Source organism: Callithrix jacchus, chromosome 22 (genome assembly GCF_049354715.1).
Source record: "Callithrix jacchus isolate 240 chromosome 22, calJac240_pri, whole genome shotgun sequence".
Taxonomy (NCBI): domain Eukaryota; kingdom Metazoa; phylum Chordata; class Mammalia; order Primates; family Cebidae; genus Callithrix; species Callithrix jacchus.
The window spans coordinates 39,483,163-39,506,589 of NC_133523.1; the positions used below are offsets into that span (position 1 = coordinate 39,483,163).

Here is a 23,427-nt window from a genome sequence, read left to right on the forward strand (position 1 = left end):
CAGGTTCTGCATGCCTTGATCTTTGGGGTCTCTTCTAACCTTCCTTTTAGTAATCTCCCTGGGAACTTTTGGGGACATCCCTAGGCCTCTGTTTCCCCGCTGTAAAACAGAGCAGATTATATTCAACTGTAATGGCCCTTAACTTGTGACTTGAGGTTTGAAAAAGCACCCCTTCTAGATTCCTGAAGACTCTGTCAGGTCTTCCATTTACTCCTGCCTCCCTTTTCCCGCCCCCCCCCCCCCCCCCTGCTCCGGGCAAAACCTTTGTTAATGGAGACCTTAATCTGTTTGGCTGGGTGGAGATGATTGATGTGCCCAGCACCCAATGCATGATCAGATACTGCTTACCTTCTATTACCTCTTCTCCCTCCCGCAATCGCTCTATCGCACCTCCTTCCTGTCCCTTCCTGGTACTGAGTACTCCAAAAGGCCTATTGCTACTTCATGGGGATGCTCAGACTCAAGTTCCAGATTGGAGCGGGAAACAGCTAGGCCAAAGACACTGAGGTGGGAATTGGAGGGTGTAAGATGTGAGTCAGAGGAATCATGGGGAAAGAACTGGAAAGATGCAAATGGTCCGCATTTCAGTGTGACTTTGAGTTGCAGATAACAGAAAGGCGCTCTAGGAGAAATGGGGAGCCATGGCAGGTTCTTGAGCAAAGTAAGGGATGTTCGGCTTGGCGAAGTGGCTAAACCCTGTAATCCCAGCACTTCGGGAGGCACAGGCAGGTGGATCACGAGCTTAAGACAACCCTGGCCAATCTGATGAAACCCCGTCTCTACTAAAAATACAATAATTAGCTGGGCATGGTGGCACACGCCTGTAGTCCCAGTTACTCGGGAGCCTGAGGTGGAAGAATCGCTTGAACCCAGGAGCAGAGGTTGCAGTGACTGAAGACTGCACCACTGCACTCCAGCCTGGGTGACAGAGCAAGACTCCATCTCTAAATAAATAAATAAATAAGGGATGTTAAAAAGACCGGCAGCAGCTACAGAGGGATGAAGTCAGACTGGACAGAAGGAGGCCAGTGAGAATCAGGATAGAGGTGTATGTGATGAGCTGCATGGGAGGTCTCAAACTGGAGACCCCCTGTGTCCTCAGGCACTGACTGACTGGGCAGGGGGTCAAGCCCCAGACATTCCCTTGGGCTGCATTCCTCCCCAGCGTGGACCTTGGGATTGAGATCTGAGCATGGCTAATTCAAAGCTAGAGTTGGAAAGGGCCCATGCTTTGGGAGAGTGACATTGGGCTTAGTGCCTCTTGAGGTCTCAGATTCCCCGTAGAGCCTTCTAATTTATTTTTTTAAATCTTTTCTTCTTTTTTTTTTTTTTTGAGACAGAGTTTTGCTCTTGTTGCCCAGGCTCGAGTGCAATGGCATGATCTCAGCTCACCGCAACCTCCGCCTCCCGGGTTCAAGCGATTCTCCTGCCCCAGCCTCCCAAATAGCTGGGATTACAGGCGTCTGCCACCATGTCTGGCTAATTTCTGTATTTTTAGTAGAGACAGCGTTTCTCCAAGTTGGTCAGCTTGGTCTGGAACTCCTGACCTAAGGTGATCTGCCCGCCTCGGCCTCCCAAAGTGCTGGGATTACAGGCGTGAGCCACCACGCCCGGCCAAGCCTTCTAATTTTTGGACTAGATTCTGTGACCTAACTTTGCCTCATTTTAGACCTGAGATAAGACATGTTTAGTACATGCCTAGACAAGACAAACCTCTCCGAGGCCGCACAGTGGCCAATTACACCTCCTCCCTCAATAACTATCGCACAAAGCTAAGGCCACCATTGTTTTTATTTATTGCTTTGCGTGGAGACAAGTACGAGCTCCGGATGTGCTGGGAGCGCTCCATTAATTAGAGCTCCTGTTGGGGGCGGAGCTCTAGGAAAAGAAGAGGACCCTGCCAGGGAGATTTTTCACTGGCCAGAACCCAGAGGATGGAGGCCATTGGTTGGAACTCTGGTTGAAACTGGAAGTCTGAGAAGGGTGGAGAGAGCCCCCAGAAGACAGAACCATCACAGGGTGGGATTCCGGGAAAGGGGGCGGGGCAAGGAGTGAGGGGGCGGGCCTCCGGTGGGCCAGGCCCTCCCATTGGCTGGGTTCCAGCAGTCGGTGGTGGCTGGGCAGGGCGCCTACTTCTGGGCGGGGATCATGTCATCGATGGACTGGCCTTTCTCCAGCTTCTTCTCCATCTCCACCATGAGCTTCACACCATCCACCACCAGCTGCACCTGTTCTACTTCGGATGAGCCCAGCCGATCAGCGTTGGACACGTCGAATACTGAGCCCACGGCAGCTGTGTCCACGCCACCTGTAGGAGCAAGGGACAGGGGCATGAGGAGACAGCGAAGGTTGCAGAGTGGCTAGGATGTGGTGGTCCCCTTGCCAAATGCAACAGCTGCATGTGTTGAGTGGCTACTGTGTAACAGGTTACCTGCACACAGGTAATGCCTGTCTAGTCGTGGGCTTACAAGTCTCTGGATTTAGATAGGGTACCACACCACTCGATTATCCAACATGAAAATATAGTATAGTGGGTAAGAGAGTGGGTTCCAGAGGCAGGCGGCGTGGGATCGAATCCTGACCCCTCCTCACTTTATAAATGGGGAAACTCGAGAGAGGTGCAAGGGCATACGCAATGCATATTATATAACCGTGAAAATCCCTCATTGACTCCTATGACGTGGGCGTGTTGGCGCCCATTTTACGAGGAAGAAATGCAGGCTCACAGACGGTCAGCCCTTGCCGGATACCCAGAACTCATGGGGCTGTCCAGCCTCCCTTTCCACTCCCGAAAGGGCCCGCCCCACCCGTCGTGGTGCAGGGGATGTGGGAATCGCACCTGTGCCCCTCTTCTGCAGGCGCAGGCGGGTGAGGATCTCCTCGAACTTGGGGTGCTTGCTCAGGTGCGCCAGCTTCACATGCACGCCTCCACGCAGCCCAGTGCCCAGGTTGGATGGGCAGGTGAGCACGTAGCCCAGGTGCTGGTTCCACATGAAGGGGTGGCCGGCTTTCTTAAAGATTTCCTCGATCTGAGATTGGGGGAGAGGACCAGGGATCAGCACCAGCAGGCACCTCCAAATGCACCCGCCACATGGGCAGGGTCCAGAAAGGCGTGGGAACGTGGGTGAAGATGGGATTCGGAGGGAACCAGGAGGTAGGAGATTCCGAGGGTACTGGCTAGACAAGGGTGACCAAGGCAAGATTTTGAGGAGGCAGGGACTAAGAACGATTTTTCTTTTCTTTTTTTTTTTTTGACAGTCTTACTGTGTCACCCAGGCTGGAGTGCAATGGCGTGATCTCGTCTCACTGCAACCTCCGCTTCCCAGGTTCAGGTGATTATCCTGCCTCAGCCTCCCGAGTAGCTGGGACTGCAGGCGCGGCGCCACCACGCCTGGCTAATTTTTTTTTTTTTTTTTTTTTTTTTAGTAGAGACAGGGTTTTACGATGCTGGCCAGGCTGGTCTTGAACTCCTGACATCAAGTGATCTGCCCTCCTCAGTCTACCAAAGTGCTGGGATTACAGGCCTGAGCTTCCGCTCCCGGCCTGAAGGCGGGTCCTTAAGGGCGGGGCTTGGGCGTAGGGTGGTGCTGGGTCGAGGGGCGAGGCCCTGGAAAGTAGGTGGGGCTTGTTTTGAGGGGCGGGACTTGGTATAGGGGTGGAGCCAGATCCGGGGGGCAGGGCCCTAGAAAGTGGGTGGGGCAGGGCTTAGTATAGACAAGGGGCGGGGCCTCGGAAAGCCGGTGGGGCGTTCCAGGTGGAGTCAGAAGTCGGCAGTAAAGAGTGGACACCCACCTTCTGCAGCCCCACGCAGAAGCGGCGGAAGACCTCCTTCATGTTGCCCCCCTTCTCCATGGAGATGACCCGGAGGTGATCCTCCTCGTTCACCCACACCAGGAAGCTCTTGTTGTCATTGTGCCTAGAGTAAGGTGCCACAGCAAGAGGCCAAGGTGTCAGCTCCGGGGGACCCATTCCCACCCCTCTCCCAGACTTCGGCCCACCGCCCGGGGGAGGCAGGCCTGAGGGTTGGAAGGTGGGTGGCATCTACCTCCTCCAAACGCAGAAGCTTAAACCTGTAGACTAACGTCACAGGACCTGCAAAACCTTGAATCCTGTGATCAAGGGCTTTTAGGGGCTTAAATCTTTGAACAGCACTGTTATAGATCCTTGGGATCTCAGGAAGTTTGACAAACAGAAGCTTGGACTCAGAATTGATAACATCTTGGAAATCCTGATGTAGGATTTCCCATCGCACTGTGTTAGCTCCCAATCCTAGCATCTCGGAAGTGGAATCTTAGAACATAAAATATTAAAATCTGGAAATGCTTGGGTGCGGTGGCTCATGCCTGTAATCCCAGCACTTTGGAAGGCCGAGGCTGGAGGATCACTTGAACCCAGGAGTTCAAGACCAGCCTGGGCAACATGGCAAGACCCTCATAGCTACAAAATTTAAAAATTAGCGGGCGTGGTGGCACGCACGCCTGTAGTCCAAGCCACTCGGGAGGCTGAGGTGGAGGATCGCTTGGCCTTGGAAGATCCAGGCTGCACTGAGATATGATCCCACCACTGTGCTCCAGCCTAGGCAACAGAGCAAGACCCTGTCTCAAAAAAAAAAAAAAAAATCTGAGGGCGTGCACTGTGGCTCACACCTGTAATCCCACCACTTTGGGAGGCTGAGGTGGGCAGATCACTTAAGGTCTGGAGTTTGAGACCAGCCTAGGCAACATGGCAAAACCCCGTCTCTACCAAAAATACAAAAACCAGCTGGGCACGGTGGCGCATGCCGGCGCATGCCTGTATTCCCAGCTACTCAGAGGGCTGAGGTGATCATTTGAACCCAGGAGGCAGAGATTGCAGTGAGCCAAGATTGAGCCATTGTACTCCAGCCTGAGCAACAGAGTAAGTCCATCTCAAAAAAGAAAAAAAAGAAAAAATCCGGAAATGCTTCAAATTATGGAATCACAGAATTTGAAATGAGTGGAATCTTAAAACCTAAAAATATATAAAATATTGAAATCTTAGAATCATCCCATCTGTATATCTCAGCACCCAGGCTCCTCTTGTCGATTGAGACCTAAGTTTTCTAAATCTTTTTAAATCTTTTTTTTTTTTTTTTTTTTTTTGAGACGGGAGTCTCACCCTCTTGCCCACAGTGGAGGGCAGCGGTGGGATCTCAGCTCACTGCAACCTCTGCCTCCCAGGTTCAAGTGATTCTCCTGCCTCAGCCTCCCGAGTAGCTGGGATTACAGGTACACACCACTGACTAGTTTTTGTATTTTCAGTAGAGATGAGGTTTCACCATGCTGGCCAGGCTGGTCACCCACAGTCCTGGGATTACAGGCATAAGCCACTGTGCCCGACAACAATCTTTTTAAATCTTCGACTATCCGAATCAGGGACTCAAAGAGTCAAAGCCAGTCTAGCAATAATAGTTTATAATAAAGATAAGACAAGGCCGGGCGCGGTGGCTCACGCCTGTAATCCCAGCACTTTGGGAGGCTGAGGCGGGTGGATCACGAGGTCAACAGATCGAGACCATCCTGGCCAACATGGTGAAACCCCGTCTCTACTAAAAATACAAAAAATTAGCAGGGCATGGTGGCGCGTGCCAATCCCAGCTACTCAGGAGGCTGAGGCAGGAGAATTGCCTGAACCCAGGAGGCAGAGGTTGCGGTGAGCTGAGATCGTGCCATTGCACTCCAGCCTGGGTAACAAGAGCAAAACTCCGTCTCAAAAAAAAAAAAAAAAAAAAAAGATAAGACGAATAACCAAGATATACTGAGCACTTAGGGTACACCGGGCGCTGCTTTTAACACTTTACATAAATTAACTCACTTAATCCTCACAAGAACACCAGAGGCTACAAATTATTGTGATCCCTAACTTATAGATGGGAAACTGGGACAGAAAAAAATGAAATAAATTGCCCAAGGTCACAAAGCTAGTAAAGTCAGTAAATGGTAGGGCTGGGATTTGAACCTAGGGAGAGTGGTTCCAGTCTAAGTTCTTATTTTTGAGACAGGGCAGCTGGAGTACAGTGCCTCAGCCACAGTTCACTGTAACCTCAGCTCCCTGGACCCAAGCGATCCTCAGCCTCTCGAGTAGATGGGACCACAGGTGTAAGCCATCACGCCCGGCTTTTTTGTTGTTGTTCTGAGACAGAGTCTCACTCTGTCACCCAGGCTGGGGTGCAGTGTCAAGATGTCACTCACTGTAACCTCTGCCTCCCTGCCTCAGTCTCCTGAGTAGCTGGGATTACAGGTGTGCACCACCATGCCTGGCTAATTTTTGTATTTTCAGTAGAGACGGGGGTTTCACCATGTTGGCCGGGCTGGTCTTGAACTCCTGACATCGAGATCCGCTCGCCTTGGCCTCCCTAAGTGTTGGGATTAGAGGCAGGAGCCACCGTGCCTGGCCTTTTTTTTTTTTTTTTTTAAGTTTTGTAGAGATGTGATCTCCCTATGTTGCCCAGGCTGGTCTAGAATTCCTGGGCATGAGCAATCCTCCTGCCGAAGCCTCCCAAAGTGCTGGGATTACAGGCAAAGCGTGAGCCGCTGTGTCCAGTCAAGTTTAAGGTTCTTTTTGTGTTTTTTTTTTGTTGTTGTTGTTGTTTTTTAGGCCAGGCTGGAGTGCAATGGCATGATCTCAGCTCATTGCAACCTCCACCTCCTGAGTTCAAGCGATTCTCCTGCCACAGCCTCCCAAGTAGCTGGGTTCACAGGCACCTGCCACCATGCCCAGCTAATTTTTTTAATTTTTAGTAGAGATGGGGTTTCACCATGTTGGCCAGGCTAGTCTCAGACTCCTGACCTGAAGTGATCCGCCTGCCTCAGCCTCCCAAAGCGCAGGGATTGCAGGCATGAGCCACCATGCTGGCCAAGTCTAAGTTCTTAACTACCATTTCTCCGGTCCAGGTTTCCCAAATTCTGACACACAGACCACAGGATAGGCAGGGGTGGAGGGCAAGATCATTTTCCATGGCTTTCGGAAGATCACAGTCATGTAAGATGGCCTTGCCTTTGGTGGAGGAGTGAGGAGGGCGGTTGGGGGACTGGAGGAGTCTGGGGGAAGAGGAAGCCAGGGTGTGGGAGGGGTCTCACCAGATGCCACGGGCATCGGGCCAGTCACGGGCCATGCCAGAGGCCAGCAGCAGCGGGGACACAGGCTTGTCGAACAGGAAGTGGTCATCAATGAGCTGCTGCTGTTCCTGCTCCGTCATGCTCTTCAGCGGGTAGTACTTGCCCTTGAACTCGCCCGTCAGGCTGTTGAGAGCTATGGGGACACATGAGATGGTGGTCAGCAGCCTGTCCCATTTCAGGTAGGGCATGGAGGCCCAGGGTCCCCCATGCTGCTGCTCCTAATGGGCCTGGACCTTGGCCCCCTGGACATCCTAAAGGCACCTGAACCCTGTGTCTAAACCCATGCTCATGATGGCTCCCCAAAATCTGTTTCCCCTGCCTGCCCAGGAACAGCCAGCCACACCATGTGCTCAAGCCAGAAAATAGACCCGCCCCTTTCCCCTGGGGACCCCACATCTAGTCCACTTGCAGGCCACAGTGTGCTGGTGCCTGGTCTTAATGGCTGGGAAGAAGATGGCTGAAGTCTCAAGACTTTGAGGGGCCATTAGTAAAAATTATTATAAAATAGAATGGTAGCCAGGTGCAGCAGCACGAGCCTGTAGTCACAGCCACTGGGGCGGCTGAGGCAGGAGGATCGCTTGAGCCCAGGAGTTCGAATCCAGCCTGGGTAACATAGCGAGACCCCCATCTTAAAAAAAAAAATTGTAGGCCAGGCACAGTGGCTCACGCCTGTAATCCCAGCACTTTGGGAAGCCAAGGCGAACAGATCACTTGAGGTCAGGAGTTCAAGACCAGCCTGGCCAACATGGTGAAACCCTGTCTCTACTAAAAATAGAAAAAAGAAAAAAATTAGCTGGGTGTGGCGGTGAGTGCCTGTAGTCCCAGCTACTCAAGAGGCTGAGGCAGGAGAATCCCTTGAACCTGGGAGGTGGAGGCTGCAGTGAGCCAAGGTCACACCACTGCACTCTAGTCTGGTGACAGAGTGAGACTCCATCTCAAAAAATAAAAAACTGTAGGCCAGGCACAGTGGCTCATGCCTATAATCCCAGCACTTTGAGAGGCCAAGGCAGGAGGATCACTTGAGGTCAGGATTTCAAGACCAGCCTGGCCAACGTGATGAAACCCCATCTCCACTAAAAATACAAAAATTAGTGGGCGTGATGGCATGTTCTTGTAATCCCAGCTACTCAGGAGGCTGAGGCACAAGAATCACACTTGAACCCAAGAGGTGAAGGTTGCAGTGAGCTGAGATTTCACCACTGCACTCCAGCCTGGGTGATAGAGCAAGACTCTGTCTAAAAAAAAAAAATTGCCAGGCGCGGTGGCTCAAGCCTGTAATCCGAGCACTTTGGGAGGCTGAGGTGGGTGGATCACAAGGTCAAGAGATCAAGACCATCCTGGTCAACATGGTGAAACCCCGTCTCTACTAAAAATACAAAAAATTAGCTGGGCATGGTGGCGTGTGCCTGTGATCCCAGCTACTCAGGAGGTTGAGGCAGGAGAATTGCCTGAACCCAGGAGGCGGAGGTTGCGGTGAGCCGAGATCGCGCCATTGCACTCCAGCCTGGGTAACAAGAGCGAAACTCCATCTCAAAAAAAAAAAATTGTGTGTTTATTTGTATATATTCATATGTATAAAATATGCATATAATGAATATATTTGTGCATGTGTAATAAATCTATAGTATTTATATATTTTATACATATTCATATAATATACAGGCATACCCCTCATTTTATTGCATTTTGCAGATATTGTGTCTTTTTTTTTTTTTTTTTAAGGGAGGGAAGGAGGAAGGAAGGAAGGCAGGAAGGGAGGGAAGGAGGAAGGGAGGGAGGAAGGAAGGGATGAAGGAAGGAAGGGAGGAAGTGGGGGAGGGAGGGAGGGAAGGAGGGAGGGAAGGGAAGGAAGGAATTCAAGCAATGAGAGAGACATTGCCGACCTAGATCTAGAGGTTTACAAGTTGATTTCTTTTTTTGAGAGAAGGAAAGAAAAAAAAATGAGTAAAGGAAAGAAAGAAAGAGGAAGAGAAAGAGGGAGGGTGAATGGAAATATTGCTTGATTCTGAAAAAAAAATGGGTATTAATAATGGCCAATGAATGTTTCATTTAAACTTGTGAGTAGGTGTGATGTGGTATTGACAAGAATGTATATTTTGTGTATTTGAAGTGGAGAGCTCTATAAATATTTATTAAGTTTACTTGTTCCAGATCTGAGTTCGAGTCCTTGATATCCTTATTAATTTTCTGTCTCATTGAGTCTTAGTCTCTATGTATCTGGGTGTTAGGATCGTTAGCTCTTGTTGTTGCATTGATCCTTTTACCACTATATCTTTGTTGCTTTAAAATCTATTTTATCCGCTATGAGAATTGCAACTCCTGCTTTTTATTTATTTATTTATTTATTTATTTTTGCTCTCCATTTGGTTGGTAAATCTTTCTCCATTCCTTTGTTTTGGGTCTTTGTGTATCCTTGCATGTGAAACAGGTCTGGATGTAACATGCCGTTAGATTTTGACTGTCTTTTGATTGGGGGATTTAGTCAATTTAAATTTAGGGTTACTGCCATTTGATGTTAACTGGCTGTTTGAGCCATTCGTTGATGAAAATTCTTCTTTATGTTGGTGCTCTTTACTTTTTGGTATATTTTTAGTAAGGCTAATACTGGTTGTTTCTTTCTGTGTGTAATGCCTCTTTCAGAAGCTCTTGTAAAGCAGGCCTGGTGGTAATAAGATCTCTGAGTTCTTGCTTGTTCATAAAAGATTTTATTTTTCCTTCAGTTGTGAAGCTTAGTTTGGCTGGATATGAAATTCTGGGCTGAAGGTTCTGTTCTTTGAGGATGTTGAATATTGGCCCCTACTCTCTTCTGGCTTGTAGGGTTTCTGCTGAGAGATCTGCTGTAAGTCTGATAGGCTTGCCTTTGTGGGTAACCTGACCTTTCTCTCTGGCTGCCCTTAGTATTTTCTCCTTCGTTTCAACCCTGGTGAATCTAACGATTATGTGCCTTGGGGCACATATCGTTGCTCTTCTTGAGGAATATCTTTGTGGTGTTCTCTGTATTACCTGGGGTTGAATATTGACCTGCTTTGCTAGTTTAGGAAAATTTTCCTGAATAATATCCTGAAGGGTATTTTCCAGCTTGGATTCATTCTCTCTGTCACATTCAGGTACACCTATCAAACGTAAATTTGGTCTTTTCACATGGTCCCACATTTCTTGGAGACTTTGCTCATTCCTTTTTATCCTTTTATCTCTAATCTTATCTTCTTGTTTTATTTCATTAAGTTGGACTTTGACCTCTGATATCCTTTCTTCTGCTTGAACAATTCGAGTGTTTAAACCTGTGCATACTTCTCGGAGTTCGGGTACTGTATTCTTTAGTTCCATTAATTCACTTATATTCCTCTCTAAGTTGTCTATTCTCAATAGGATTTCGTCAAATCTTTTTTCAAAGTTCCTAGTTTCTTTACGTTGGGCTACATGTTCTTTTAACTCACAGAAGTTTCTTATTATCCATTCCTTGAAGAGTGATTCTGTCATTGGGATGTGCTCGTTCTCCATCAAGCCTTGTTCCATTGTTGATGTGGAACTGTGATCATCTTTAGAGGGAGAGGCGTTCTGACTTTGAGTATTCTCAGCCTTTTTACGCTGGTTTCTTCCCATCATTGTAAATTTATCCTCCTGTCGTCTTTGAAATTACCAACTTTCAGATTAGGTCTCTTGAGTGGACGTCCAGGTTGTTAGTTCCCAGGGCCAGAGCAGCGGCGTTAAAACTGATGGTGCTTTTCTGCCCAGGATTCTCCTGTCTGGCTTCCGTCTTGTGTCCGTAATAGGCGACTCTGCCTTCCCCTGGCTCCAAACCTTGGTCAGAAGGGGAACCAGTCTTGTTTACTCTGTGCCGAGAGCTGCCGCACCAAGGTGCCCTCACAGCCGCTGCGCTGGTCTCAGGAGTCGTGCTGGGGACCCGTGTGGTTCCTCCACTGGGGATCTTCTGCTCCGTGAGCGACCAGAATTTGTCTGAAAGTGTGGCATCCTCTAGTTCTCTGCGCTTTGACTGAGAGCTGCAATCCTGAGCTGTTATCGATCGGCCATCTTAAAAACCTTTCTCGATGTGTCTTGTTTTTTGAGACGGCGTCTCACTGTCACCCGGGCTGGAGTGTAGTGGTGCCATCTCAGCTCACTGCAACCTCTGAATCCTTGATTCAAGTGATTCTCCTGACTCAGCCTCCCGAGTAGCTGGGATTACAGACACACACCACCATGCCTGGCTAATTTTTGCCTTTTTAGTAGAGACGGGGGTTTCACCATGTTGGCCAGGATAGCCTTGATCTCCTGACCTCGTGATCTGGCCCCCTCAGCCTCCCAAAGTGCTGGGATTACAGGCATGAGCCACCGCACCCTGCCAGATATTGTGTCTTTTACAGATTGAAGGTTTGTGGCAGCCCTTTGTCCGGGAGGGCTATTGGAGCCATTTTTGCCAGTGTGTGTGTCTGTGTCACATGTGAGTAATTCTCACAGGACTGCAGACTTTTTCATGATTATTATATCTGTGATGAGTGATCTCTGATGTGACTGTTTTCACTTTGGGGGGTGTCACCAACCTTGCCCATATAAAAGGGTGAACTTAATGGATAAATGTCGTGTGTGCCCTGACTGCGCCACTGACCGGCCGTTCCCTCCTCTCTCCCCATCCCCTTGAGCCTCCATATTCCCTGAAACACACGATTTTGAAATCAGGCCAATTCAATCAACCCTATAATGGCCTCGAGGTGTTCAAATGAAAGGAAGAGTCAAGATTTCAATCAAAAGCTTAACAGGCCAGGTGTAGTGGCTTATGCCTGTAATCGCAGCACTTTGGGAGGCCGAGGCAGGCAGATCACCTGACACCAGCAGCTTGAGACCAACCTGGCCAATATGGTGAAAACCCATCTCTACTAAAAATATAAAAATTATCAGGACATGGTGGCGGGTGTCTATAATCCCAGCTACTCAGGAGGCTGAGGCAGGAGAATCACTTGAACCCAGGAGGTAGAGGTTGCAGTGAGCCGAGATCATGCCATTGCACTCCAGTCTGGGCGACAGAGCAAGACTGCATCTCAAAAAAAATTTAAAAACACAAATACAAAATCAGCCGGGCGTGGTGGCACACACCCTTGGTCTCAGCTACTCGGGTGGCTGAGACATGAGAATTGCTTGAACCAGGAGGCGGAGGTGACAGTAAGCCAGGATTCCACCACTGCACTCCAGCCTGGGAGACAGACTGCCACTCTGTCTCAAAAAAGAGATTCTTTTCTTTTCTTTTTTTCTGGGAAGTTCACACTGAAAAGAGATTCTTTTCAAAATATTACTGCTGGCCGGGTGCTGTGGCTATCGCCTGTAAGGCCAGCACTTTGGGAGGCCAACATGGGAGGATCACTGAAGCCCAGGAGTTGGAGGTTATTGTAAGTCATGATCACACCACTGCATTCCAGACTGGGCAACAGAACAAGAAAAGAAAAGAAAGAAGGAAGGAATTGAACAGCCATCTCGAGCTTGAACAACCACCCTGATGAGTCAGCGGCCCATCAGCATCAAGGTAGGGCCTCTGCAACAAAAGATTGCAACTTGCTGAGTGCTCCGGTGATCATAGCATTTTTAGCAGCATTTAAAAATTAAGGTATGTACTTTTTTTTTTTTTGAGACAGAATCATACTCTGTCACCAGGCTGGAGTGCAGTGGCGTGATCTCAGCTCACTGCAACCTCTGCCTCCCAGGTTCAAGCGATTCCCCTGCCTCAGCCTCCTGAATGCTGGGATTACAGGCACTCGACACCACACCTGGCTAATTTTTTGTATTTTAGTACAGACAGGGTTTCGCTGTGCTGGCCAGGATGGTCTTGATCTCTGGACCTCGTGATACACCCGCCTCTGCCTCCCAAAGTGCTGGGATTACAGGCGTGAGCCACTGCACCTGGCCGGTGTACACTTTTTTTTAGACATAATGTTGTTGTGCACTTAATAGTCTACAGTATACGGTAAACTTTTTTTTTTAAGATGAAGTCTCAGTCTTGTTGCCCAGGCTGGAGCGCAGTGGCACAATCTCAGCTCACTGCAACCTCTGCCTCCCGGGTTCAAGTGATTCTCCTGCCTCAACCTCCCAAGTAGCTGGGGTTACAGGCATGTGCCGCCACACCTGTGTAATTTTTGTATTTGCAGTAGAGATGGGGTTTCACCATGTAGGCCAAGCTGGTTTCGAACTCCTGACCTCAGGTAATCTACCTGCCTTGGCCTCCCAAAGTGCTGGGATTGCAGGCATGCGTCATTGCACCTGGCCTCTTTTTGTTTTTGAGGCAGGGTCTCGCTCTGTCACCCAGGCTGGAGTGCAGTGGTGCAATCACGATTCACTGCAACCTCAACCTCCTGGACTCAAGCCATCCTCCCACCTATCTCCTGAGTAGCTGCGATGAGAAGTGCGCGCCACCACTCCCAGCTGATTTTTGTATTTTTTGTAGAGATGGGGTCTTGCTCTGTTGCCCAGTCTGGTCTTGAACTCCTGGGCTCAAGCGATCCTCCCTCCTAGGCCTCCCACACTGCTGTGATTACAGTTGTGAGCCACTGCGCCCGGCCTCAATGCCTCCATTCTGAGGTGGCTGCCTCCATCATTTCTTCGCTTTATGGCACTTTGGAATTATCTTGTTCATCTGTGGGTTTCTGAATTTCCTCTCGTCTCCCCACCAGCTGAATGCTCTATGAGAATAGTGAGGGACCCCCATTTCCCCACACAGGGCAAGAACCCCTGGAAATGTGTGCCGCATGAACAGATGGCAGGACGCTGAGGCAGCCAGGTGCCTGCGTGAGTCTTCTCAGGTGTTGAGTTTGGACAGCGCCCCGGATCTCCAACACAGCAGGTAATGCTGACAGCCCGCACCACTCCCCAAGCCCCCGCGATTTACCAAGCTCCTCCCCTGCTTTAGAAAATGGGTGCCCAAGAGGCCCGGGGACCTGCCTATGGAGGAAGAGAGCCAGGGCTGGGTGACGCCAGCGGTGGACGGAGGGGTGGGGTGGGGGGTGTAGGGGCGCTCACCTTCCACGGAGAGCTTCTCCACAGCCCGGCGCTCGCCGCGGGAGCAGTGCGGGGGCAGCGTGTAGCCCTTGATGCTGCGGCCGGTGCGCACGCGGCTGCTGAGCACGTAGTTGGGGTCCAGGTCGTCCCCACCCTGGAGAGCGGGTAGGAGATCAGGACAGAGCCCTGCCCCAGCCACGCCCTCCAGCAAGCCCACGTCTCCCCAGATGCTCCCCCCGTCTCTCTGTAGCTTCCTTTGCCCGCTGCGTCCTCACTTTAGGGGTGTGCAGAGCCTCTCCCCGCCACACACACCTGAGCTCTGTCTCTCCCTTCTCTGTCTCCCATCTGGTAGCTCTGTTTTTCTCTATGCCTCTCTCTCCCCCCATCTTTGTATATTTCTTTTTTGTTTGTTTGTTTGTTTTTGTGGGGGGGGGTGGTTTAGATAGAGTCTCGCTCTGTCATCCAGGCTGGAGTGTAATGGTGCGATCTTGGCTCACAGTAATTTCCGTCCCCCAGGTTCAAGCGAGTCTCCTGCCTCAGCCTCCCGAGTAGCTGGGATTACAAGCATGCGCTACCACGCCTGACGAAGTTTGTATTTTTAGTAGAGATGGGGTTTCCCCATGTTGGTCAGGCTGGTTTTGAACTCCCAACCTCAAGTGATCTGCCTGTCTTGGCCTCCCAGAGTGCTGGGATTACAGGCATGGGCCACCTTGAACGGCCTGCATATTTCCTTTCCTTCCTCTTCTTCTTTTTTTTTTTTTTTTGTTTGTTTCTGAGACAGAGTCTCTCTGTGTTGCCCAGACTGGAATGCAGTGGTGCCATCATAGCTCACTGCAACCTCAAACTCCTGGGCTCAAGCAAGTCCCCTGCCTCAGCCTCCCAAATAGCTGGGATTACAGGTACACACCACCATGCCCGGCTAATTCTTGTATTTTTAGTAGAGACAGGGTTTCACCATGTTGGTCAGGCTGGGTCTTGAACCCCTGACCTCGTGATCCGCCAACCTCGGCCTCTCTTGCGCCCAGCATGCCTCTCCCTTTTCTACATGCTTTTCTTCCTTTCTTCTCCCTCTCCCTTTCCTGCGTCTCTCTGTCTCCTTGGCTGTCTCTGTATCTCTCTGTCCCTCTCTCTTTCCTTTTTTTTTTTTCTGAGATAGAGTGTTGCTCTGTCCCCCAGGCTGAGTGCAGTGGCACAATCTCGGCTCACTGCAGCCTCTGTCTCCTGGGTTCAAGCAATTCTCCTGCCTCCACCTCCTGAGTAACTGGGATTACAGGCTTATGCCACCATGCCCACTTAATTAATTTATTTTATTTTATTTCTTTGAGACCAAGTCTCACTCTGTTGCCCAGGCTGGAGTGCAGTGGTGTGATCTCAGCTCACTGCAACCCCCACCTCCTGGATTCAAGCAATTCTCCTGCCTCAGCCTTCTGAGTATCTGGGATTACAGGTGCATGCCACCACGCCTGGCTACTTTTTGTATTTTTGGTAGAAACAGAGTTTTACTATGTTGGTCAGGCTGGTCTCAAACTCCTGATCTTGTGATCTGCCCGCCTCAGCCTCCCAAAGTGCTGGAATTACAGGCGTGAGCCAACACACCTGGCCTTTTGTACTTTTTTATTAGAGACAGGGTTTTGCCATGTTGGCCAGGCTGGTCTTGAACTCCTGACCTCACCTCGACCAAAGTGATCCGCCTGGCTCGACCTCCCAGCGTCCCTCTCTCTTTCCATCTCTCTGCTTCTCCACATCTGTGTCCACCTCTGCATCTCTCTCCATCTCTGCATGTCTTTCTTCCCCCATCTCGCCTGTGATACCTTTCCTCCCCACCCCGGGCCCTCCCCTCCCATGCATACACTGACCTTGAGGTTCTCGTGGTTGAGGTCAGTCTTGTGCTTGTCCGTGGGTTTGTAGCCCCCGTGGCGATCGGAGATGATGGGGTCAAAGAGGTCCTTGAACACTTCGTAGGACTCCTCGTCCCCGGCCACGCAGCCCACGGTCATGATGAAGGGGTGACCTGGAGGGGTGGGGTGCGGTCAGAGGGGCTTGTCCCCAGCAAGTGGGACCTGGGCTCGTGGGCTCAGTGGAGACTGTGTGCACATGTGTGTGTCGGGGTAGCGAGAGTGGGGTGCATTCAGTACCTCTGGGTAGGAATTGAGGAAACTAAGGGTTGGGAGTGGTGGCTCACGCCTGCAATCCCAGCACTTTGAGAGGCTGAGGTAGGGGGATCTCTTGAGGTCAGGAGTTTGAGACCAGCCTGGCTAAGAGGATGAAACCCCATCTCTACTAAAAATACAAAAAGTAGCTGGGTGTGGGGAGAATGCCTGTCATCCCAGCTAGCTACTCAGGAGGCTGAGGCACAAAAATTGCTTGAACCAAGTGGGTAGAGGTTGCAGTGAGCTGAGATCGAGCTACTGTACTCCAGCCTGGGTGACAGAGTGAGACTCAATCTCAAAAAAAAGAGAGAGAAGACTGAGGTTTGGTGGGAACCAGGAGGGAAGACTGGGAGAGGTCAAGGAGGGAGAAGAGAATGAATCCAGGGCAAGGCCAAAGGGGAAGGCGGACCTTCGGAGGGTACATGGTGCTAAAGACATCAGCACCTTGAAAACATTAGCACCCAAAGTCAAGACATATCAGCCTGAAATGCTGTTAGGTTCTCAGACTACCAGCTGCCACAGAGGGCCAGGAGGGTAAGAGACTTGAAAGACCCTCTTATTTCCCAAATGGAAAAACAGAGTCCAGGAGAGAGGGGCCTCTCCCCTCCATCACACAGCGAGCTGGATGTGAGGGGCACTAGAACCTCCCCTCCACTCCCAGCTCTCCTCGCCTCTGCAGGTGTCCTTTGAGAAACAACCCTAACATTAATAACATCCCCTGTCAGATTTTGGTTTTTTTTGAGGCAGGGTCTCAGTCTGTGGCTGGAGTACAGTGACGGGATCTCACTGCAACCCGCGCCCCCCAGGCTCAAGCCAACCTCCCACCGCAGCCTCCTGTGTAGCTTGGACTACAAGCCCATGTCATGCCTGTCTAATTTTTTTTTTTTGAGGCGGAGTTTGACTCTTGTAGCCCAGGCTGGATGCAATGGTGCAATCTCTGCTCACTGCAACCTCTGCCTCCCAGCTTCAAGCGATCCTCCTGCCTCAGCCTCCCAAGTAGCTGGGATTACAGGCACCTGCTACCATGCCCAGGTAATTTTTGTGGTTTTTTTTTTGTATTTTTAGTAGAGACAGTGTTTCACTATGTTGGCCTTGAATTTCAGACCTCATGATCCACCTGCCTTGGCCTCCCAAAGTGCTGGGATTACAGGCATGAGCCACCGAGCCTGGCCCAATTTTTTGTATTTTTAGTAGAGACAGGGTCTTGCTATGTTGCCCGACTGGCCTCAAACTCCTGGCCTCAAGTGATCCTCCTACCCGGGCCTTCCAAAGTGCTGGGATTACTGGCACAAGCCACTGCCTCCGGCGCAGCTGTCAGGACTCCAGCACTCACTTAGCACCAGATGCCACTCTCAGCACTGCACAGGCATTGCCCTGTGTTTTCACAACGTGGGTGCCCATTTCTCAGATGAGGAGACTGAGGTTGGGGAGATGAACCAATCTCCTCGGGGGTCTCACGTGATTCTCATGCATGTTTATTGCATGGTTTGCTGTCTATTCCACACTGTCCCAAGCCTTTTTTTTTTTTTTTTTTTTTTTGAGACACAGTCTTGCTCTGCTCTGTCACCAGGCTGGAGCGCAGTGGCGCAATCTCAGCTCACTGCAATCTCTGCCTCCCGGGTTCAAGCGATTCTCCTGCCTCAGCCTCATGAGTAGCTGGGATTACAGTTGCATGCCACCATGCCTGCCTAATTGTTTTTGTATTTTCAGTAGAGATGGGGTTTCACCACATTGTTCGGGCTGGCCTTGAACTCCTACCCTTGTGATCCACCCGCCTCGGCCTCCCAAAATGCTGGGATTACAGGTGTGAGCCACCGTGCCTGGACTCCCTTTACATATATTAATGCACTGATTCTCACAACAGCCCCATTTTACAGATGAGAAAACTGAGGCCCCCACTCAGGGGCAGTGGGAGTGGGGCCTGGCCGGCAGCCTCCGGAACACCCATGTAGCCCTTTCTGTGCTCTGCTGGGGAGGCTCACCTGGGTTGTCCACGCCTGTCTGGATGACATCGTCTAGGGTGAAGCCAGATGGGGTCTCCTTGTCCCGCAGCTTCTTGTAGAGCTCAGGGGTCAGCACCTTGGCCATGTGGTTGTTGTGCTTGCTGAGGTCGGGATACTCCTCCTCAGGCTTGTAATTCAGCTTGTACTTGTTGTGGGTGTTTCCGAACGGCATGGTGGTGGCTTAGGAGGCCTGAGGGGCAGGGGAGGGGGGCAGATTAGCTTGCATCTTTATTTTTCTTTTTTTTGAGATAGAGTCTTGCTCTGTCACCCAGGCTGGAGTGCAGTGGTGAGATCTCAGCTCACTGCAACCTCCACCTCCTGGGTTCAAGTGATTCTTGTTATTTATTTATTTAGTTTGAGACGGAGTCTCGCTCTGTCACCAGGCTGGAGTGCAGTGGTGTGATCTCGGCTCACTGCAACCTCCGCCTCCTGGGTTCAAGTGATTCTTGTTATTTATTTATTTAGTTTGAGACGGAGTCTCGCTCTGTCACCAGGCTGGAGTGCAGTGGTGAGATCTCGGCTCACTGCAACCTCCACCTCCTGGGTTCAAGTGATTCTTGTTATTTATTTATTTAGTTTGAGACGGAGTCTCGCTCTGTCACCAGGCTGGAGTGCAGTGGTGAGATCTCGGCTCACTGCAGAGTCTGCTTCCTGGTTCAAGGGATTCTCCTGCCTCAGCCTCCTGAGCAGCTGGGACTACAGGCGTGTGCCACCACGCCTGGCTAATTTTTTGTATTTTTAGTAGAGATGGGGTTTCACCATCTCTACTGGTTGGTCAGGTTGGTCTCAAACTTCTGGGTTCAAGTGATCCACCCACCTCGGCCTCCCACAGTGCTGGGATTACAGGCGTGAGCCACTGCGCCCAGCCTGGCTCACATCTTGCAGATGGCAGCAAGAGAACCAAGTGAGGCGTTGAGGTCAGCCAGGCTGTGTGACCTGGAGCAGGGGAATGTCTCTCTCTGAGCCCCTGCATCTCAGCAGGAAGGCATCTGGAGTCTTAGGTCAGGAGCCCGGCTCTGCCACATCCCAGCCAGGTGAGCCTGAACTAGTCATTCTTGCTGGAGACTCAGTTTCCCCAAGTGGAAAACAGGCCCCACCCCGAGTCTGGAAAAATACCATGTGTGGGTAAAGTGTAGGTTCTGGAACTGGCCCAGGGTTGGATTCCCAGCTCTGCTACCACAACTAGCTGTGTGGCCAGGGGCAAATTGCTTAACCTCTCTGTGCCTCAATTTACTCATCTGGAAAATGAGGATCATAATAGCACTCAGTGCACAGGAGTGTTGAAAGGATTAAATGTGTGAATGGAGATATAGCTCTCAGAACAGTGCCTGGTACACAATAAGCATTATTTCACTTAGCTATTGTTGTTATTATGTTAAGTCTCGCTCTGTCGCCCAGGCTGGAGTGCAGTGGAGAGATCTCAGCTCACTGCAACCTCCACCTCCCAGGTTCAAGCAGTTCTCCTGCTTCAGCCTCCCGAGTAGCTGGCATTACAGGCGTGTGCCATATCCAGCTAGGGTGTGTGTGTGTGTGTGTGTGTGTGTGTGTGTGTGTATGTATTTTTAGTAGAGATGGGGTTTCGCCATGTTGGCCAGGCTGGTCTTGAACTCCTGACCATAAGTGATCCGCCCACTTTGGCCTCCCAAAGTGCTGCGATTATAGGCTTGAGCCACCACACCTGGCCTGTTGTTAGTTTGTGGGAGGACCTGGTGAAAAGGTGGAGGTGAGGGTATTGCTGGGAGTCAGTATGTGAGCAGGTTCTCAGATTACCAATCCAAAGACAAAGGGCTGGGTCTGGGGGGGTGCCGCATGGCTGCCCACACCTCTGTCTGCTGACAGTTCTCCCACAGGGCTCAGCAGGGAAGAGAAGCTCAGCCTCTGGATCATCAGAGCCAGGTTCAAATCCCACCTATGCCATTTCCCTGCTGTGTGACTCCAGGCCAGTCACTAGGCCTCTCTGGAGCTCTGTCTCCTGTGAACTGAGCCTGCCCCATAGGATTTCCAGGATCCTCTGAGCTTGGCCATGGGATTGGCTGAGCACAGGCCCTGACATGGAGTTGGAGCCTGGAACCCTGGTGGCTGCTATTATTGTTATTATTACTTTTTTTTGTAGTGGTGGGGTCTCACTATATTGCCCAGGCTGGTCCGGGACTCCTGGCCTCAAGGGGTCCTCCTGTCTTGGCCTCCCAAAATGCTGGGATTATATGTGTGAGCCACTGCGCCCAGTCCTATTGTTATTATTATTTTATTCACTGGACCCAGAAAGGAGAAAGGACCTCCAGCAGGGGTAGGAGAGGGGGATGGGAAGCAGGTGGGACTGGAGGAGGGCAGTTGGGACCACGGTGAGCTAAGGGCTGGAAGGGGAGCAGGGACCCGCCAAAGACCTTGGGCGCTGCTGTCCAGGGTGGTTATTTTTAGGATCTGGCAGCAGCCTGCCGCCCCACCCCCAGCTGCTGCCCGGCCCCACCCCCACATTCCGGGGCTCGGCTTGCACCAAGTCAGCAGGCCCTGAAACAGGTGGGCCAGGGTGGCTGGGGGGACATGAGTCCAGGCCCTGGGGCTCAAGGACATCCCAGGCTGGCAGCCCAGACCCCTGCCCTTCAGAGGATGCTCCCCCAATCCCTGCCAGGGACACCCCAAGAGCGGGCACTGAGGCAAGGTTGGTGACCCCCCCAAGAGACACAAGCAGAAAGCCCCAGAGCCATGAACCCCCACCACAGTACACTCCCCAGATCACACTGTAAACCAAGTCACACAGTCACACTTCCAAGCTTAGAGACATGCCCAAGATAGAGGCACTCCTGTGTGAGCTACCAAGTCAGATGCAAGGTCACAGGGACCCACACGGCAGCAATCGAAAAGACACCCGAAACACCTGCCGTTGCAGACTCTGCCGGGCGACACACAGACACACCTCCCACGGCTGGTGGCGCCAGTGCTGGTGACAAACTGTAATCAACACGGGCCTGGCTCAATAGCCCCTTGCAGGGGGTGACAGTTGGCAGCTGTCAAGACCCCTGTCATCTCTGGGATCCCTCCCCATAACCCAAGACTTGTGCTGAAGAAATGACAAATCCCAGCGGGGGGTTCAGGCGGCCTCACAGATGGAGGGGACTCCCAGACACAGAGGTCAGCCTTCCCACGCACCAGCCTGCCTTTGTAAAGGAGGGTGTTGGTGGGGCAGGGGGTGGCCCACAGGCCCCTTCCCGAGCTGAGACAGCCTCTGGCACCCACAGAGACTCCCCCTCTCTGGCCCCCACCCAGATTCCTGTCCCCATGCAGTACCTGGCTGGGCTGGGCTGAAGGGGGCTCTCTGTATCCTGGAGGTGACACTAACCCAAAGGAAGGGCCTGCAGCCATGGCCTTATATAGGGGGACCTAGGCTGTGCTATTGGCTGGGAGGGACTGTCCCCAGGGAGGAGTCCTGGAGGGCAGCTGAGCCTCTCACCTCCCTGCTTGGGCACCATGCCCACCCCGAACCCAGGCATGCCTTGCGCCCAGCCCCGTGGCCTTGTATGGGCTAAGCTGCCCCAGGGGCTGGACCCAAGCCCCCCCACCAAACTGATTCCCTGACCAAGTGCTGAGTCGGGCTGGCGGTGGGGACAACTGGCCCCCCGCCGGGAACACGGGACAGTGGCTGGGAACATCCCAAGCACGTAGAAGCCACCCTCCCCTGGCCCCTGAGTCTCCTCCAGCCGCCAGCCCCTCCTGTGTGTGCCCCTGGGCCCTCACCCCTAGCCCAGTCCCAGCGGCACCTTGGGGAACCATGCCGTGGCTCCAGGAGGACCAGGTGCCCTGGGAGCAGGAGGAAGCAAAGGCCAGGAGAGGCTGTGTGGCCGCCTGCTGCCACCACCCACAGGGAGGGTCCAGGCAAGCCCAGTTGCAGGAGAGGGCAATCTAACCCCAGAAACCTGCGCTTGGACGCCCCTTCCTTCTAGGGACTGAGCGGAGGGTAAACTGAGGCTGGCCGAGTTGGGGAGATTCAAACTCAGGGCTGGGGTGGGAGACGGTGGTCACCCTCCCCCTGCTTAACCCTTGCCCCCTCGGTGCCACTGGGAAATCTCTGCTGCGCGGGGGACAGGGAGGGTCTCAGCCGCCAGGAAAGGAGTTATTTTTAGAGGGCGCTTTGCTGTCTCCTCCTCTGCGAAGGCGCTGGGTTTGGGGTGGCTCGGGGGCAGGTGTTGGAGGGGGGATCGCCACGTGTCCTGGTTAATTATAACCGGGCGTCTCGGGTGTCCCCGGGCCTCGCCTCCTTACAAGGGCAGCCACGGGGCCCTGAGTGGCAGCTCCCCGCCCCCCCGGGAAGGGGGCTGGGCAGCGACGCGGTTTAGAGCGCGGGCGCTAGACTCGCACTCGCGCGGATCTGGCATGGCAAGCGCTCTCCGTGCCTCGGCTGTGACCAAGGACTTCAAGGGCTGAGAAGGGGGTTCTGTGGAAGAGGGTACCGCATAGAGGAAGCCGCTTTCTTCTGAGGCGCGCCAAGATTGCAGGCTGATCGGGTCTCCTCCTCCAGGGAGCTCCCAGGATTGCGAGGAAGAAAAGAATGTCCCTTCCCTCTGGGTTCCTCCCTCAGCCAGGGTTTCCTGGGTCTCCAGTCCTCACCTCATACCTTCCCAGGCACATGAGGACTGGCTTAGAGAAAGGGAGCCTCTCTGCCTCTCCCACAGACGCCTGATCTGAGTGGGGCAGGGGAGAAGGGTGCTTTAGAAACGTTTACATGGGGCCCAGCCCCTTCCCAGCAAACTCAGATTGGCAAGGGTCTCTTTCAAGGTTATGGAAACTGAGGCCCAGAAAACTAAATGGAACTGGGCTAGAGACAGTGATCCGTCAGGCACTTCCTGAGGCCACAACAAAACACAAAACCCCTGCCCTTCTGGAGGCAATAGAGCAAGAGGGTCACAGACGAGGGGACAGCACGGCAGGGGAGGCTGAGGCAGGCCTCTTTCGGAAGGTGACAGCTGAGCAGAAACCTGAAGGAGAGCAGGGAGCCAGCCATGTGCGAATCTGCGAAGAACAGCAGGTGCAAAGGAGCTGAGGTGGGAGTGGCTGGGCATATCTGAGGACAGAGGGAAGGAGGCCAGGGGGCTGGAGCAGATGCGGCCAAGGAGAGATGGGAGGAAGAAGATGAGGTTGGACGGGGTACAGCAGCAGACCCAT

General features: G+C 52.1%; 1 protein-coding gene and 1 long non-coding RNA gene across 2 annotated transcripts; one reads left to right on the forward strand and one right to left on the reverse strand.

Moving 5' to 3' along the window:
* Positions 1–1,773: 1,773 nt before the first annotated feature.
* CKM (creatine kinase, M-type) lies at positions 1,774–21,609 on the reverse strand. Its single transcript, XM_008988218.4, has 8 exons — positions 21,556–21,609; positions 18,250–18,460; positions 15,974–16,128; positions 14,139–14,271; positions 7,098–7,269; positions 3,793–3,916; positions 2,840–3,029; positions 1,774–2,308 (listed from the first exon to the last, which is right to left on the reverse strand). Exons 2-8 carry the CDS (start codon positions 18,440–18,442, stop codon positions 2,130–2,132), a joined length of 1,146 nt encoding a protein of 381 aa, XP_008986466.1. The 5' UTR covers positions 18,443–18,460; positions 21,556–21,609; the 3' UTR covers positions 1,774–2,129.
* LOC128930455 (uncharacterized) lies at positions 3,910–13,955 on the forward strand. Its single transcript, XR_008478521.2, has 3 exons — positions 3,910–4,030; positions 12,548–12,651; positions 13,840–13,955. It is a non-coding gene; the product is annotated as an uncharacterized LOC128930455 (long non-coding RNA).
* Positions 21,610–23,427: the final 1,818 nt, after the last annotated feature.

Coding starts and splice junctions, on each gene's coding strand:
- CKM (XM_008988218.4), bottom strand. CDS start 18,442: ATGCCGTTCGGAAACACCCACAACAAGTACAAGCTGAATTACAAGCCT. Junction 3,917..7,097: donor CCCGATGCCCGTGGCATCTG/GTGAGACCCCTC, acceptor ACCTTACTCTAG/GCACAATGACAACAAGAGCT. Junction 2,309..2,839: donor CCTGCAGAAGAGGGGCACAG/GTGCGATTCCCA, acceptor TTGCTCCTACAG/GTGGCGTGGACACAGCTGCC.